The 15273-nt window shown below is 39.9% G+C and overlaps 1 protein-coding gene across 2 annotated transcripts in view; it reads right to left on the bottom strand.

Moving 5' to 3' along the window:
- Window positions 1–15273, bottom strand: part of taok2b (TAO kinase 2b) — a 44772-nt gene that overhangs the window by 28022 nt on the left and 1477 nt on the right. For both annotated transcript variants that reach the window (XM_036573316.1, XM_036573315.1), the window contains exons 2-10: window positions 13141–13281; window positions 9952–10023; window positions 9691–9792; window positions 8212–8257; window positions 7282–7378; window positions 5681–5794; window positions 3769–3860; window positions 2274–2367; window positions 435–516 (exon numbers count right to left, since the gene is read on the bottom strand). In XM_036573316.1, coding sequence (XP_036429209.1) covers window positions 435–516; window positions 2274–2367; window positions 3769–3860; window positions 5681–5794; window positions 7282–7378; window positions 8212–8257; window positions 9691–9792; window positions 9952–10023; window positions 13141–13272 — 831 coding nt within the window. In that variant the 5' untranslated portion in view covers window positions 13273–13281. The remainder of the gene's footprint in view (window positions 1–434; window positions 517–2273; window positions 2368–3768; window positions 3861–5680; window positions 5795–7281; window positions 7379–8211; window positions 8258–9690; window positions 9793–9951; window positions 10024–13140; window positions 13282–15273) is intronic.

Here is a 15273-nt window from a genome sequence, read left to right as displayed (position 1 = left end):
CACCCAAATAGTACCTGCTCTGTGAGGGTCTGTGGGGGTCCTGACCACTGAAGAACAGGGTAAAAGGGGGCTAACAAAGTATGCAGAGAAACAGATGGACTACAGTCTGTAACTGTAGAACTACAAAGTGAAACTATATGGTCAGTGGGGCTGATAAAATGGACAGTGAATGCAGATACAAGGAAGTCTGACTTAATGAAGTGGCTGATCTGTGTATGACTGATCAGGTGTTTTGTTTGTGTGTCCTTCTACTACATCTCTGTAAACTCGCTCTTCTACAGAGTTGATGGACCCTAATTCTAATAACTGTCTGCAATATTTCAGTTATTCAGTTTAATTCGGCAGCTGGGTAGAAACTTAGCTAGTTCTGATGAAGCCGAACAATAAAGCGAAGCTCAAAGCAACAAGAACTTTGATGCAGTTATGAAATTCACCTTCAGCAGCACGTCAGAGGTAGGTCTGTCCTGGGCAATCTTCTGCAGACAGGAGTCCACAAAGTTACGGAAATAATCCGACCTGCGAAACACAGCACAGCCTGGTGAGCGTTACAGAAGGAGGAAGGTGCTAAAACGTGACGGCACTAAAGACTGCCAGTAATGGAGTCATGAGGGAGTCAGGTGTAAACAGGGACTACAGAGACAGAAACAGGTAGAAAGTGGTTTAACTGGGAAAAGTGATGGATCAAGACAGAAAAACAGACTGGGAACTGACTAATGCTGGGAGATATCGTCTGTACTTGTATATCAGTACTGCTGTTACAACGATACTGATTATCAGCTTCCGCAATATTGATAGAAATTACTTCAGCTAACTGCAATGTCTGTGATTCACTGGCTACTTCGGACTATTTTGAAAAGGCAGAACAAAACACATACAAATTAAAGGGCCCACATTTGGCATCGACTGTCTTTGCTTCCACAGAGTTGACGGATCCTAATTCACATTTGTATTGTGTTTAATTTTTTCCCCCTTAAGGTAAACTTAACATTTGTGTTGATTTATATACCAAAAATAGTCATAATTGATTTTTACATGGCAATGTTCCTACCTTTCTATCCCTTTGACTTAAACAGGCTATGTTACTGTACCTTTAAGACTGATATGTAAATGATCTCTGTCCTGATTGGCTATCCTGTATTGTGCCTCATTCAAAAAGCACTCAGAGCTGAAACACTCATATAACTTATAACCTCTATATGAATAGGCGGAGCTAAACTGCTGTAGACTGAATAGGTGGATATATGTCTCTATATTTTGTGTATTTGTTTCTATTCTGTGTATATTTCATATATTTCATTATTTTTTTGTATTTTTATTTTTTTTGTATTTTTATTTTTACTTTGTTTACTTTCTGTAGACTGATTAGCTGAGCCTCACCACAGGCATTTCAATGCATGAATGTCCTGAAATGTTGCGCAAATGACAAACTTGAAACCTGAACTATACGCAATGAGTTGGTCCTTATGAAATGACAAAGGGGCTGTTTTTGCAGATTAGTTTCTATAAATGGACGATATGTAATGAGCAGTGAATGGTATGTTGGGAAACTTTGACAATATTTACACACTGTGTCAAACTCCTTTATTAAAAAAGAAGGGAGGGAAAACTGGTTTTCTATGGGTCCTTTAAATAAGCATTATGTTTTCTTCATGGAAATCTGTCCAGTTTACATTTACAATAAATGTGAAAGGTTTCCTTCCCAAAATTGACTTTTTTCTACCTTATTAGTTCATGCTTTTGGTCATATTAAGCGTCGTACATTATTTCATATTATTTAAAAGACAAAATGTTCGTTTTCTTGCTATCTTCCATCGATATGTAAGAACTTAAGCCTCGCCTTTAAAACATCATCTGATATCTTTATGACATCATTGTCCACCAGCAGGGATGGTAAGATAAAATTAAGCACCTTTCCCTCCTCCCACCACCCCACCTATCCTGAAGAGAAAACGCTCAGCTAGCTCAGAGGCCCTGCCTGATACAGAGCTTCACTCACAAAAGCATGGAACAGAAGCAGAATGAGTTATAACTTTCCATTCATGCCGACAGGACAAACAAACCACTCCAATCAAAACGAGCTCCGTCAGGTTTGTGAGACGTTCTTTCAGCACAGAGTGGCAGAACTAAGGAAGCACGGCTCACTAGCTTTGTTATGGCTAATACTGAGATACATACTGGAATTATAATGATACTGTGCTTTATCAGTATCTCCCAGCACTGGAACAGATATGTGAATAATGTATATGTGATAACTAGAGGAGCTGATGTCTCACCAGTGATTAGACTGCAGGACTGGGCTTTCGTTCTGGGCGATGTGGTATAAGGCACTCATAGCATTCATGTTGAACAAGGGAGGCTTTCTTTCCGCTGAGAGAGAGAGAGAGAGAGAACAGAGAGAGAGAGAGAGAGAGAGAGAGAGAGAGAGAGAGAGAGAGATTACATTTTTTATGCAGCATCAACTCCACCTCATTGTTTTCACTTTGCCTTATTCTTGCACATCGTTTGAACAGTTGTTTGTCAGCAACTTGCTCTCATGTTCGAGGCAAATTTCCTCCTTCGGGGATTCACTCGTTTACTGAACACGTGCACAAAAAAGGTGAAATGGGTACGCGGTCATTTTAGCAGAGTCATTCATAAAGCAGTCTCCACTGTTGCAGCACAAATATGGACATAACACCAAAAACTTACACAGTCTTCTTATAAGTGCCCCCCAAAAGTATCTGGATAGTTGTGCCATATATAAAAAATGTATTAAAGTCTAAAGGAACCCAAGTCCATGTTTTCTTTCTAATTAGGTTAATGTTGCTCTTGTGGGCAAACAAAACACGTGTCCTGTGAATGACTTTCCGATGCTCACTAAACGGCCAATTTTGCCGAAATCCTCCTCTTTTGATGCAAACTGGGTGATCCTAATTTCCTGTAGTGTGTGCGTAAGCAGTACCCTCACCAATTACACGTCTGTCCCGCCCACACAGCTTCCAGAAAGCCGGGTTCAGTCTCTTTCGTGTTCAAAAACAACTGTACACTGACAACTGTAAGAAGGACAGTCGAAAACATTGGTATTTCCCCATCTGTGCTTTACAGTAACCTTAGCGCAGTCTGGTTGGAGCTTTCTCCACCTACAGAGTCTACCACCAATCCGATCGTGTCCTAAAAGTGCTTTTCTTTGAAACAAATCATTTTCCTCAACATTTCACGAAGCAACCTATGAAAATCATTATGTTTTAACAATGGTTGGTGTCCAAATAAATTTTTGGGGTCACTTGTATACAGAATTATATTTAGAAAGCATCAATTTGCTAAACGCTTAAAAAATAGGCTACTTTAGTCCAGAAAATGGTGCTATTTTGAACCATGAGCAATCAAAAGAAGCCTTCTTACATGATTTAAGGGTTCTTCAGATTGATGGAGAATGTGCTGGAGATGGTTCTTTGTAGAACCGTTTTTAAAAAGGGTCCTATATGGCACCAAAACTATATGGTCCTATTTACAACCCTTTTTGCCAAGAGGGTAGGAGTGTTAGGGTTATCATGGTAATGATAACACTGTTAAAAAACATCCCCTGAAAATCATAAGGTGGAGAAAATAAACAAAAAACAAAACAATTATGAAAATGCTAACTCCACCACCCATATGCATTAAACAACCACACTGGCATCAAACTTGAACAACATCATTTTCACAATTTCTTCGTTTTTTGCTGGAGGAGGTTCAACCAACATAATAACTAAAAAGGGTCTACTCTTAGGTAAGCACTTAGTTACTCACCCAGCTCTATACAGGTGATGCCGAGTGACCACACGTCCACTTTCCCGTCATATTGGCCCTCATCCATAGCCAAGATCACCTCTGGAGCCATCCTACACCAGGTACATTAATTATGTTAACAGATTGCCTGAAACTGGGTGCCAGTATCACATAAGCTGTATGGATTGGCTTATTTGTTGGCTACATTAGTCTGCAGTTTACCAAGAACATATATAGCTGCGCTTATTCTGCCATTATCTCAGCATGTGTACAACATACACCGGAACAATTCTTTACAATGTGTGTTATAATTTATGTATAATACACACGGACTTCATTTCGGACTACCTCATGTTCTGTCTTACTTAAATATGCACCCGCCCTGGAGCACAGGTTAACCCCCAGGGTTGTTGTCAAGTAAGGCCCAGTCCCATTTCACCCCTCACCCCTACCACTTAGCCCTTCCCCTCCATTTTGCGCGTTCACATCTAGGGGTAGGGTGTCCTGATTCTTGTTGAGATAGAGGGGGAGGGCGAAGAGGGCGACCAAACTGAGATTTTTCAGAGACTTCAAACAGAGAGTTATGAGAAAAAAGAGAAACCGGTGGGATGGCTGAACAAGAGACCAAAGAAACCCACAAATGTGAGATTTTCTGTTAAAAAAACTACGATAACCATTGTACTGTCTTAGTTTAATGGCATTTCAGTGTATTATGATCGCTAATAGTTTGCTGATGTCTCAGTGGCTAGCTAGTTAAATGTCCCGTTCCACCTTAAACGGTGTAGCAGTTACATTCTTGCGACTCAGGCATCAGAACTGCTGCACCATTTAGGGTACAACGGGAAAATGTGAACAAGAAGCTGGTGAATATCTGACTTCAGCTTCATATCACTGAAGAATTAGGGGTGGGTGATAATAAATAATTGCCCCCCTCTTTGAAGGCATATGATGCCCTAAATGTAACTAAAGCCCAGCAGTGAGGAGCTGAACTTTACCCTCCTCTGCTGTCACTGCAGACTGGCAGGGTCGCCTACAGAGCAGCGCTGGTAGCTGTTAATGAAGTGATGCTCTTTTTATTTGAGGGTCCCATTTCAGAGGGAAGAGTTTCAACCACTATCCTGTAACTCAGAACACTTGGAACACTCGGAAACAAGGGGTGGGGTAAAAATAAGAGAAGGGATTGTGCCAAAGTCTTGTATGTAGTCCCTTATCGCTGCTGCCGTAACCCTGCAATTTACTTTAGCCTCAATAAAGTCTGTTTATACGTTATAATGAACATAACTATAGGTGTGTAGTGTCCTAAGCCTATACTCGAGTAAACATACTGTTACTTCAGGGAAATAACGAATGCAGTAAAAGTATCTTGTCAAAACAACTTGAGTAGAAGTACAAAAGCTCATAAAACTACTTTGGTACTGAGTTATTTCACAGAACTGCAGTGGAACTTTATTACATCCAGCATACATCAGTAGAGGAACTGAAGTTTTACTGCTCTATTCTTCTCTTTTTGCATCCTTTTGTTCTAAAGTAAAGTGCTAAAGCTCCAAAGTGAGAGGAGTGATCAACAGTGAAGCAGAACAAGCGACAGAATTAAATTAAACCCTAAAAAGGGAATTAGGAACTGAATGCTAATGTCTAAAATGGAACTGAGTAAATGGCTGAATACCTTACTCAGTAATGCGCTTAAGTGGAAGCAAAAGCATTATTTGAAAATATTAAAAACGAAAAATCTATCATAAATACATGGAACTGAGTAAAGGTAGCCACTTACTACCCAGCTCTCAATGTCACACTGGAAAAATCACTCCTTCTTAACGCCAGTTCATCTCGATTGATGTGTGATGTTGTGATATTTGTTTTGAGGCTTCGTTACAATTCACTGAGATTTGTGTCTTATTGCGGTTTATGGCCCACACAAGCTTGAGCGCCTTACCAGTAGGGTGTGCCTACAAACGAGTTGGCGGGGGCGACGATGGAAGCAGAGCCAAAGTCTCCCAGTTTGACCTGGCCCGGCTCCGTCAGCAAGATATTTCCAGCCTTCACGTCCCTGTGAGGACACGTTACACAGAAAGCGCCATCAGTGACGGTTCCAAACTGACATTTATGGTTAAAAGAGAACATTCGGTCTCATTCAACTCTTCTTAGGAAGAAATCTGTTCTTAAAACCCACTTACACAGTAAGTTCATTCACCAGTGTTTTCTTATGTGGGATTTGTTCTTAGGTAAGAAGAGAATCTACACACACTCAAGAACACAAAGGTGAGAACGGTTCTGCGCTTGAAGAACACGTCATTAATCTGATGTAGACCTTTTCTTAGAACCATTCTCAAAAACAAACTTAAGGAAAAACTTAGAAACAAACACTCAGAAATACAGTCTTTATTGCCAAAACAAAAAATAATGTATTCTTGGGTTGATAATGTAAGCTGATAAATAACCTCCCCTTTCAACTCTGCGTTGGCAAAAATCTCACCAAGATTGAGTGGCTTGATTTATACTATAGACAACAGTCATTAGCAGGACTAATTAACAGAGACCAACAAATTCTGGGAAGCTCCATCCCTGACGCATTATTATTTACATCATACTGTTAAAGTTTCACAAGCACTGTTTATTTCTGAGTCCATAGAGTCCATACATGGGAAATGTAGCTGCAAAAACAGCCTGCTGTAAAATCTGTTTTCATGAAAACAAACACATTTACATTTATCCGCCTATTCAGCCTACAGCAGTTTAGCCCCGCCCACTCACAATGATGTTACATGGAGTGTTTTGGGCTGAACTGCTTCTTAACCTTTTTAACTCTGTGGAACCACCGGTGGCTCCAAAATGCACTTCGTTATATTCTTTACTTCATAACTTTCATATTTCATAAGCTACATTCTAATGGTGGGGGTCGTATGAGAGCTGGAACTGTCTTCTCTCCAGTCAAATAGATGGTGATGTCATTTTAAACCCTTATAATAAAAGAAGCTGAACTCAGAATTTTTTTTCTACTGAAAGTCGACTCATTTTTCCTCAAATCTGAGCTATAAACTATAAACAGACGGCGTCTCTTCAGTGATCTGCTCTGTAAACATTATTTTTATAAAATAATACAAAGAGCGTCTAAGATTTTTGGCTTTCAGCAGTAAATTGTAAGTATATAGTAATATGTGTATCATAAAACACATTTTTTAGTTCAGTTTAGTTTATTTATTTCATGCAGTTACTGAATAATCTGCCTTACGATTTGGGCATTTAAATTCACATGGAAAAACTAAATATGCCCACGAGCATAATAAAGGCACAATACAGGACAACCAATCAGTTTTACTTACATTACTCTTAATGGTACATTCATAAAACGTTCCTGTTTAGTTATAAGGGATAAATAAAGAATGAAAGACCATAAGTGGACCTCTGGACAAAAATAAAAACCAAGAAAAATTTACAATATGTTAAATTATACTGGGTAATATTCGGCCCTCTAACATTACAATGGAAAAATCTAGTCTCCATCACCAACACGAGCTGGAGGGACTGAGTCTATACCTGTGAATCATGTTGTGAGAGTGGAGGTACACCAGGCCCTGCAGTGCACCGTGGATGATCGCAGCAATTTCCACTTCCTGCAGCGGCTTCTTGTGCACTGAGGGAAAAGAGGAAGAGTGAAAAAAAAGAAGTTCCCATTTTTAGAAGGTTCTCACAGTAGCAGCATTCTGACAGTGTGAGAAGCTCATACAGATATAACCCAGCTGTAATGCATAACACTCAGCATAACGCAAGAATGCACAGACTAGTGATGCTATCATAGAAATTTACAGTTACAAAAGCAGAACTGTGGGTTACTTTACACTCTCGCTAAACTGGTTAGCATCTGTAACAAGGTGGACGACAGAATCTGTCATCTAGATCATCACCAATCTCACAACTGACATTTGTTTATTAAGACTTTTTTCTTGTGTTAAAGAGAAATTCTCCTGATTTCTCCAAATTTCTGCACAAGATGTAACTAACTGTAACATGTACATTAAACCACTCTGAAGGACTAACAAAGATTAAAACGTTAAAAGGTTTAAAATTGTCCTTTTTAAATACCAGCACTTCAGTAGCACAGTAACGCACTGACAATCTGCAGTTTGCCAGAATAGGTCACTGAGCGACTGTAAATTAGCTAGTAAATCTTTTAGTGCAAATTTTTGCAATTATCCACTGTATTTCATGATAAAAGGCAAGGCAAGCTTAACGTCAGAGACATGCAAGCTGGAGAAAAACTTGCGGATATACATGTGCAGGAACAGCGAAGAAAAACTAACTAGATAATTAGCTACTACAAAAGAAATCTTCTAATTTTCTTTTGCAAAAAATTGCAAAAAGGAAAAGAAATCTGAGAGCTGGCTGGTTTTGGAGTACAGCTGGAACAGATAACCACAACATTTTTTTGTTTATTACAAGAGAAGCTCTTTGTGGTCATTCACTCACCTTCTAGCAGATCTGAGGCTGAACCCAAACAATACTCCATCACCAGCTGAAACAGAGAGAGGAGCTTATTAGAATTAGGAATGTAGATGTTTGTTTATTTGATGTTTGTTAATAACACCTTTAGAGGGCGGCGGCGAGTAACGTTTATTTGATGTTTGTTAATAACACCTTTAAAGGGCGGCGGCGAGTAACGTTTGTTTATTTAGTGTTAGTTAACACCTTTAGAGGGCGATGCGGCGAGTAACGTTTGTTTATTTGATGTTTGTTAACACCTTCAGAGGGCGGCGGCGAGTAACGTTTGTTTATTTGATGTTTGTTACCGTTAGAGGGCAGCAGTGAGTAACGTTTGTTTATTTGATGTTTGTTACCGTTAGAGGGCAGCAGTGAGTAACGTTTGTTTATTTGATGTTTGTTACCGTTAGAGGGCAGCAGTGAGTAACGTTTGTTTATTTGATGTTTGTTAACACCTTTAGAGGGCGGCGGTGAATGACGTTTGTTTATTTGTGTGAAATGTTTGTCTATTTTATGTTTGTTAATAACACCTTCAGAGTTAATAACACCTTTATAGTTGTTTATTTGTGAGAAGTGTTTGTTTATTTGAGCTCATTCCGGTTTGTTTGTCAGTTTGAAGCCACAGTCAGGCGAGACAGCTGATCAGCCACTGTGACCACTTTAGACTGCATACAAAAACAATCGGTAATCACAATTTATTTGGCAATTAATCATCAGCTAAAATTTAACGATCGTGAAAGGTCTATGACAACAATTAACAGACTTTACTCTGCAGCTCTAATACCGACATTGGTTCAATGTTAGGAATTACTAGGAATTACTAGGAACTAGTGGTGGGCGATATTTGAAGACATTCTACAACACGCATCATGATTTACTTTTTCTGAGATTTAATAACAATAATAAAAATAGCATAACTGCTAAAAAATTATTCAACGTTTTACAAACTGCACTAAATCCAATTAAACAGCTGCTCACTTTGGAATGAAACATGTAGTTAGGTAGTGTACTGTAAGCACAGACGATTATCACAACATGCACAGAAAAGCATATTGTGACATAATTTATCACGATAACGCTAAAATATTGTCACACTGCCCAGCCCTGATCTTCACACGTGCTGAAGTTAACTGAGTCAAGCTAAAAGAGAAGCAAATTTGTAGAAAAGTGGTCATTTCCATTGCAAAGCCTGCGAAGCTCTTAAATTTCCATAACGATCCGCAATCGTACTTAAGTGTGAGAAATGAAGCAGCAGTATCAGTAGAGGTAAACATCAGCCAATAGAATTTTCCTATCAGCACATCCTTAGGACCAACGGGGAGAAATGCTTTGTGAGTGTCCGCAAGCGGAGGACAGTGCAGAAGAGCTACTGTAATAAAAAGGAAACGGTGCTACCGGGTCAGTACATTCTCCGCTCAGAACAGCACAATCTCCGTCTCTCCCACACAAACTCACTCTCTCACTCACCCATGCTGTGTGCTCTTTCAAGTAGCAGCCTCTGTACTCCACAGTGTTGGGGTGCCGCAGCTTCTGGAGGAACTTCACCTCTTTGATAATATCCTGCCACTTCTGCAGCAGGAACAAGAGAACAATGCAAACGGGTCACGTGTCTATCCAGCACTAAGCTCTTGGCATGCTCAAGGGCCTGAAGGGCCCAGCATTCACTTCACTACTTTGCTCGCCTAACTGCACCGACACGGCGCGTTTAAACGCCTCTCAATTTTTCACCTCGTTAGACTGCTTGCCACTGTAGGACATCTTCTTAATAGCCACCACCTCATTGGTGCGGATGTCGTGGGCCTGCAAAGAGAACAAGAGAACATACAGTTTTATTTGCTTCATTTCTATTCGCTGCATTTTCTTCCTCTCAGGCCTCGCCCACATGTACACAGATATTTCTGAATTGCATTTGATTTCAAAAATAAGTCCTTCCCTGCACCAGCGGAGTTTTTGGAAACCTCTCCTTCCACACAAGAAGGCAGAAAATGATTTAACCCTCTCCTGCACGATGTTTCCTCACTTTACAATAACATTATATACACACCGATCAGGCATAACATCATGACCACCTCCTTGTTTCTACGCTCACTGTCCATTTTATCAGCTCCACTTACTATATAGGTGCACTTTGTAGTTCTACAGTTACAGACTGTAGTCCATGTTAGGTGGATCAGACACAGCAGTGCTGCTGGAGTTTTTAAACACTTCAGTGTCACTGCTGGACTGAGAATAGTCCACCAACCAAAAACATCCAGCCAACAGCGTCCTGTGACCACTGATGAAGGACTTGAGGATGACCAACACAAACTGTGCAGCAGCAGATGAGCTATCGTCTCTGACTTTACATCTACACGGTGGACTGACAACGTACGAGTGTCTAACAGAGTGGACAGTGAGTGGACACAGTCACAGACACAGAGGAGACAGGACTGCAGTGCTGAGAATGACCCACCACCCAAACAGTACCTGCTCTGTGAGGGTCCATGGGGGTCCTGACCACTGAAGAACAGGGTAAAAGGGGGCTAACAAAGTATGCAGAGAAACAGATGGACTACAGTCTGTAACTGTAGAACTACAAAGTGCTCCTATACAGTAAGTGGAGCTGATAAAATGGACAATGAGTGTAGAAACAAGGAGGTGGTCAGAATGTTATGCCTGATCTGGGTATTTAAGGACAATGACAACAATAAAAGCCAGACTTTGAGTAAGTCAGTAAAAAAGCACGTATTTGGTCAAACTCTCTCTTAGTGGGCACTTTCAAACCTCTTCAGTATCAGTTTTCAGTTATGTGAATTTGCAGAAATATTTTTGTTGCCTAGAAGCAACACTGGTGACAGGGGAATGGATTTAGCCAATCACAAGCCAGGTCTCACCCCTTCAGGAACCACGGATCTATATCATTTCGTGCCATTGTCGCACAGTGGCACGAAACGATATATAAGACAACACCCCAAAAGGACACCTGCACAAATTATTACTTGAAAAATGATTTGAATTCAATAATCAGGTCAATTTCATGCAAGAAAAGTGAATCAGATATATTTTTTTAAATTGCTCTCATAATGCGTGCAGTAGACGGGTTAAGAAAGCTCTTGCGAGTATGCCAGCCCCGTAGGTGGCGACAAAATTTGACATCAAATGTCTCGAGACGAGAATTTGTTGTGCAACACATGCAGCATTTTATAAAGAAGGGCTGAAGGGCTGTACACACACACACACACACACACACACACACACACATATATATATATATATATATATATATATATATATATATATATAAAAACATACAAACAGTCTTAAAGTTTCAAAATGTACCAATGTACCATCCACTCCCCTAAACTGAAAAACAGCTCACTCAGAATTCACTGTTTTTGTGATGTCACAGAACAGAGCTGCAACAATGAATCGATTAATCGTCGACTATTAAATTAATCGCCAACTATTTCGTTATTTGATTAATCAGTTTGAGTAAATTTTAAAGACAAAAAATAAAAATTCTCTGATTCCTGCTTCTTAAACTTGAATATGTTCTGGTTTCTTTACTCCTCTGTGATACCAAACCGAATATCTTTGGGGTGTGGACAAGAAAAGAAGTTTGAGGACATCATCTTGGGCTTTGGGAAGAAATGATTGACATTTTCTGACTGTTCACAGGCCGAACAACTAATCAATTGATCAAGAAATTAATCGACAGATTAAACGACAATGAAAATAAGTAACAACATCCTGTTTAGTACTGTGGGATAGAGAGAGGTTGGAAAATAGTCGTGTCAAAATTCGCTGTTTTTGGTACATCTTTACATGTTAACCTTGTGGAAAAAGACGAAATACAAGAAAAAAGTAAAATATGGGCCCTTTAAAGGAACACTCCTGCACACACGCATAACAGTGCAATAAAAAGTAAAGCTAAATTACTGAAAAGTGTAATAAAATTTGCGTTTACTGATCACTCAGAAACTGTCCGGTCATCATTTATAGATATATGCAAAGTGATGCATGCACACAGCGGTGGCAAGCTGGGACCATGAGATCAGTGAATCCAAAAATAAGATGCGTCCCGTTCTCATTAAAACACACTTTAAAATGTAGATTTTAAATGGTCAACTCTGCAGAAGGAGCGTCATGATAATGAGACTTCAGCTGATGATTAATTCCAATTTGTTTAATTTGTATGCAGTTGGTAGAGTAAAAGCCAAAACCAGCTAAATTGTCTGTTGATAGCTGACAACAGAAAAAGCTCACGCTCAAATTAAAAAAATAAAATAAAACACTCATCGTCGCCCTCTAAGGGTGCTATTGCACCATCCCAAAACGAGGACTTTTGTTGTTTATGTAATACCCACAGCTTGCCTCAACAAACGAATGTTTGCTTTTATTTCCATGCCTTTGTCGAAAGAATGAAAACGTACCCGATTCAGACTGTTTGCTGCAACATAAACATATCGCTGTTGTCGGAAGAAAACCTCGTATCTCCAAAATGGTAACTTTACAGGAGAAGGAAAAAACCTACTTTCCTTTTAATGTAAGTCAATGGAACCAGAATTTTTTCCAAGTCATTTTGGGTCGTTTCTTTTAGCCCATTCATCATGAAATTGACATACAACGTAAAGGCCAACAGACTTTTTAAAATTATGTCAAAAACTACAAAATGTCAAAAATGGAGATACGAGGTTTTCCTCCGACAACAGCGATACGATTATAAAAGCTAACGACTGTGTCGAACAGCTGCGGTTAGCTCAAATAACTGCAATCAGGTGATTATGTAATAATTGTGGTGGAGCTCTTCTGCAGAGCGTTTTCCTAAAGCTGCATTTTTAGTGACCTAAAATGACAAAAAAAAAGCCCAAAACGCATTATCAGAAACATCCATAATACATGTGGGCGTGGCCTATGTTTCCCATCAGCCGCACTTACGAAGTAGACGGCTCCGAAGCTGCCATGGCCGATCTCGCGCAGGTCAGTGAAGAGCTTCTCCGGGTCCTCCCTGTAGAAGAGCTCAGCCACCTCCGGGTCCTTCAAACTCCCTGCCCGCACACTCGACGGCATGGCCAGCGCCTTCACACAAACACACACACACACACACACAAACAAACACACACACACACACACACACACACACAGAGCGAGAGAGAAAAATGCACGATGAAAACGCTTAAAAGCAAAGCACTATTGTTAGACAGCCCTGCATAACCACATAAGTAGACAGCTCAGAACGGCAGCCATACAAAACCTCTCTCACGCCTAATTCAGTAACACTTGTTGAGAGAACAAACTGTTCCCTTAAAGGCGAATTCCACCGATTTTTCAAAACGCCTGCACAATTCAATCGGAGCCATGTAAACAAAGTCATTCAGAGCGTTCGGATGTGAAGTGGATCATTGTAGAGACTTATTTACAGGACTGTAGGCCATTGTAGGGATTTCTTTACAGTGGTGGTGATAGGAACCAGGGGTCGCCATGACTACAACACAGATATAGACATTTTATTTACTATTCAAAACCACCAGTGAACCTACACGAGTCTTCTGAGCCTTTACATGCAACTGATAACGGTAAAACAGTGGTTTCTTTGGGGTTATTTGAGACTATTTGGCCTTAAAATGGCCTGCATGTACGTCTCCACCATGAATGGCTTCAGAAAAATGTATTATACACTAAAACCGAGGTTTTAAATGCATCAGACATCTGGTTCTCATCACCACTACAACGGTAAAGTCTGTCAGTTTCCTTAAAACGGAGCATCTCATATCAAACCAATCTGAATGACTGTTCACATCTTAGCTATGTAATGGTGAACAATTGGTGGGATTCTCCTTTAATGCCTCGACAACAGAAAAAGACCACATTTCTTGCAAAACTAGCTGAAATCTTGCAGCCAGCTGGATAATCTAGGATATAGCACCACTTTCACATGCTGCTGTGCTAATAGGGAAAAAAGAGACCTATATTCCTACAACAAATTATGAATAATTGATTCCTACAACCAATAATAGAAACTCCAGTCATCCACATCAAACAAGACACTGCCAAATACACATCAGGACGGCGGCACGTGCCCCACATCGAACTCAGCATCCGGCACGAGAGATTGCACAATCGATGTGACGCTGGGGAGATCCGGTGGCCTGGCAGTTCGGCTGTCCGTTAGACGGATTCAAAAAAGGGGCAAAACAAGTCCGGCAGATCTCATTAGACCAGAATGGCAGGCACAGCACATCAAAACATTTAACCACAACAGAATATTAAAACCTACAGTGGACTTCATTTCAACAGCCTACTGTGTCTTCTAGGGCACGAAGGTTTGTACTGTGACCCAGAAGTGAATGAGTTCATGGTATAAAATGAAATTATGATTTATGCATGCTTGCTTCAACCCCCAACTTAAAGAGAAACTCTGTCAATTTTTCAAAATTTCTATATAATTAAATGGTTAAGATTTAAATAAAGATGTAAATAAAGTAATAAAAGTGGGTTGGCGTGAAACGCTCTGTTCTAGAGAAACTTACTGGGTCAGAACTGTTCACAGTGGTGGTGATAGGAACCAGACGTCCACCTCTAAAAGCTCCCTCACAGAAAATTACTACATGAAATGGTTATGAATTCACTGCCTGGCATCTAAAACATTATTGATTGGTAAAGTTCTGGCTTAAAATATATGATAACCCATTTATTTTACTCAATTCATGGGTGAGGGGCACATGTTGGGCTTCATAAGGCAAAATAGTACGCAAAAAAAAAACTATTTCTACAGATTTTCCACTATTTGACCATCATCAGCATTCCATACAAAACACGTGTAGGTTCACTAGTGGTTTTGGATAGTAAATAAAAAGGCTATATTTGTGTTGTAGACATGATGACTCCTGGTTCCTATCACCACTACTGTAAAGGAATCACACCAAACCACTCTGGATGACCCCGTTTACATCTCCAGGACTGAATTATTCAGAAATTTTGGAAAACTGGTGGAATTCCCCTGTAATAAATATAAATTAAGAACAAGTTAAATAAAGCTAAGCTTGCATTGAAAGTTTTTGTCCACTGTAA

Source organism: Colossoma macropomum, unplaced genomic scaffold, assembly GCF_904425465.1.
Source record: "Colossoma macropomum unplaced genomic scaffold, Colossoma_macropomum, whole genome shotgun sequence".
In the NCBI taxonomy this organism is placed as follows: domain Eukaryota; kingdom Metazoa; phylum Chordata; class Actinopteri; order Characiformes; family Serrasalmidae; genus Colossoma; species Colossoma macropomum.
This window is presented reverse-complemented; position numbering and strand designations above follow the sequence as displayed.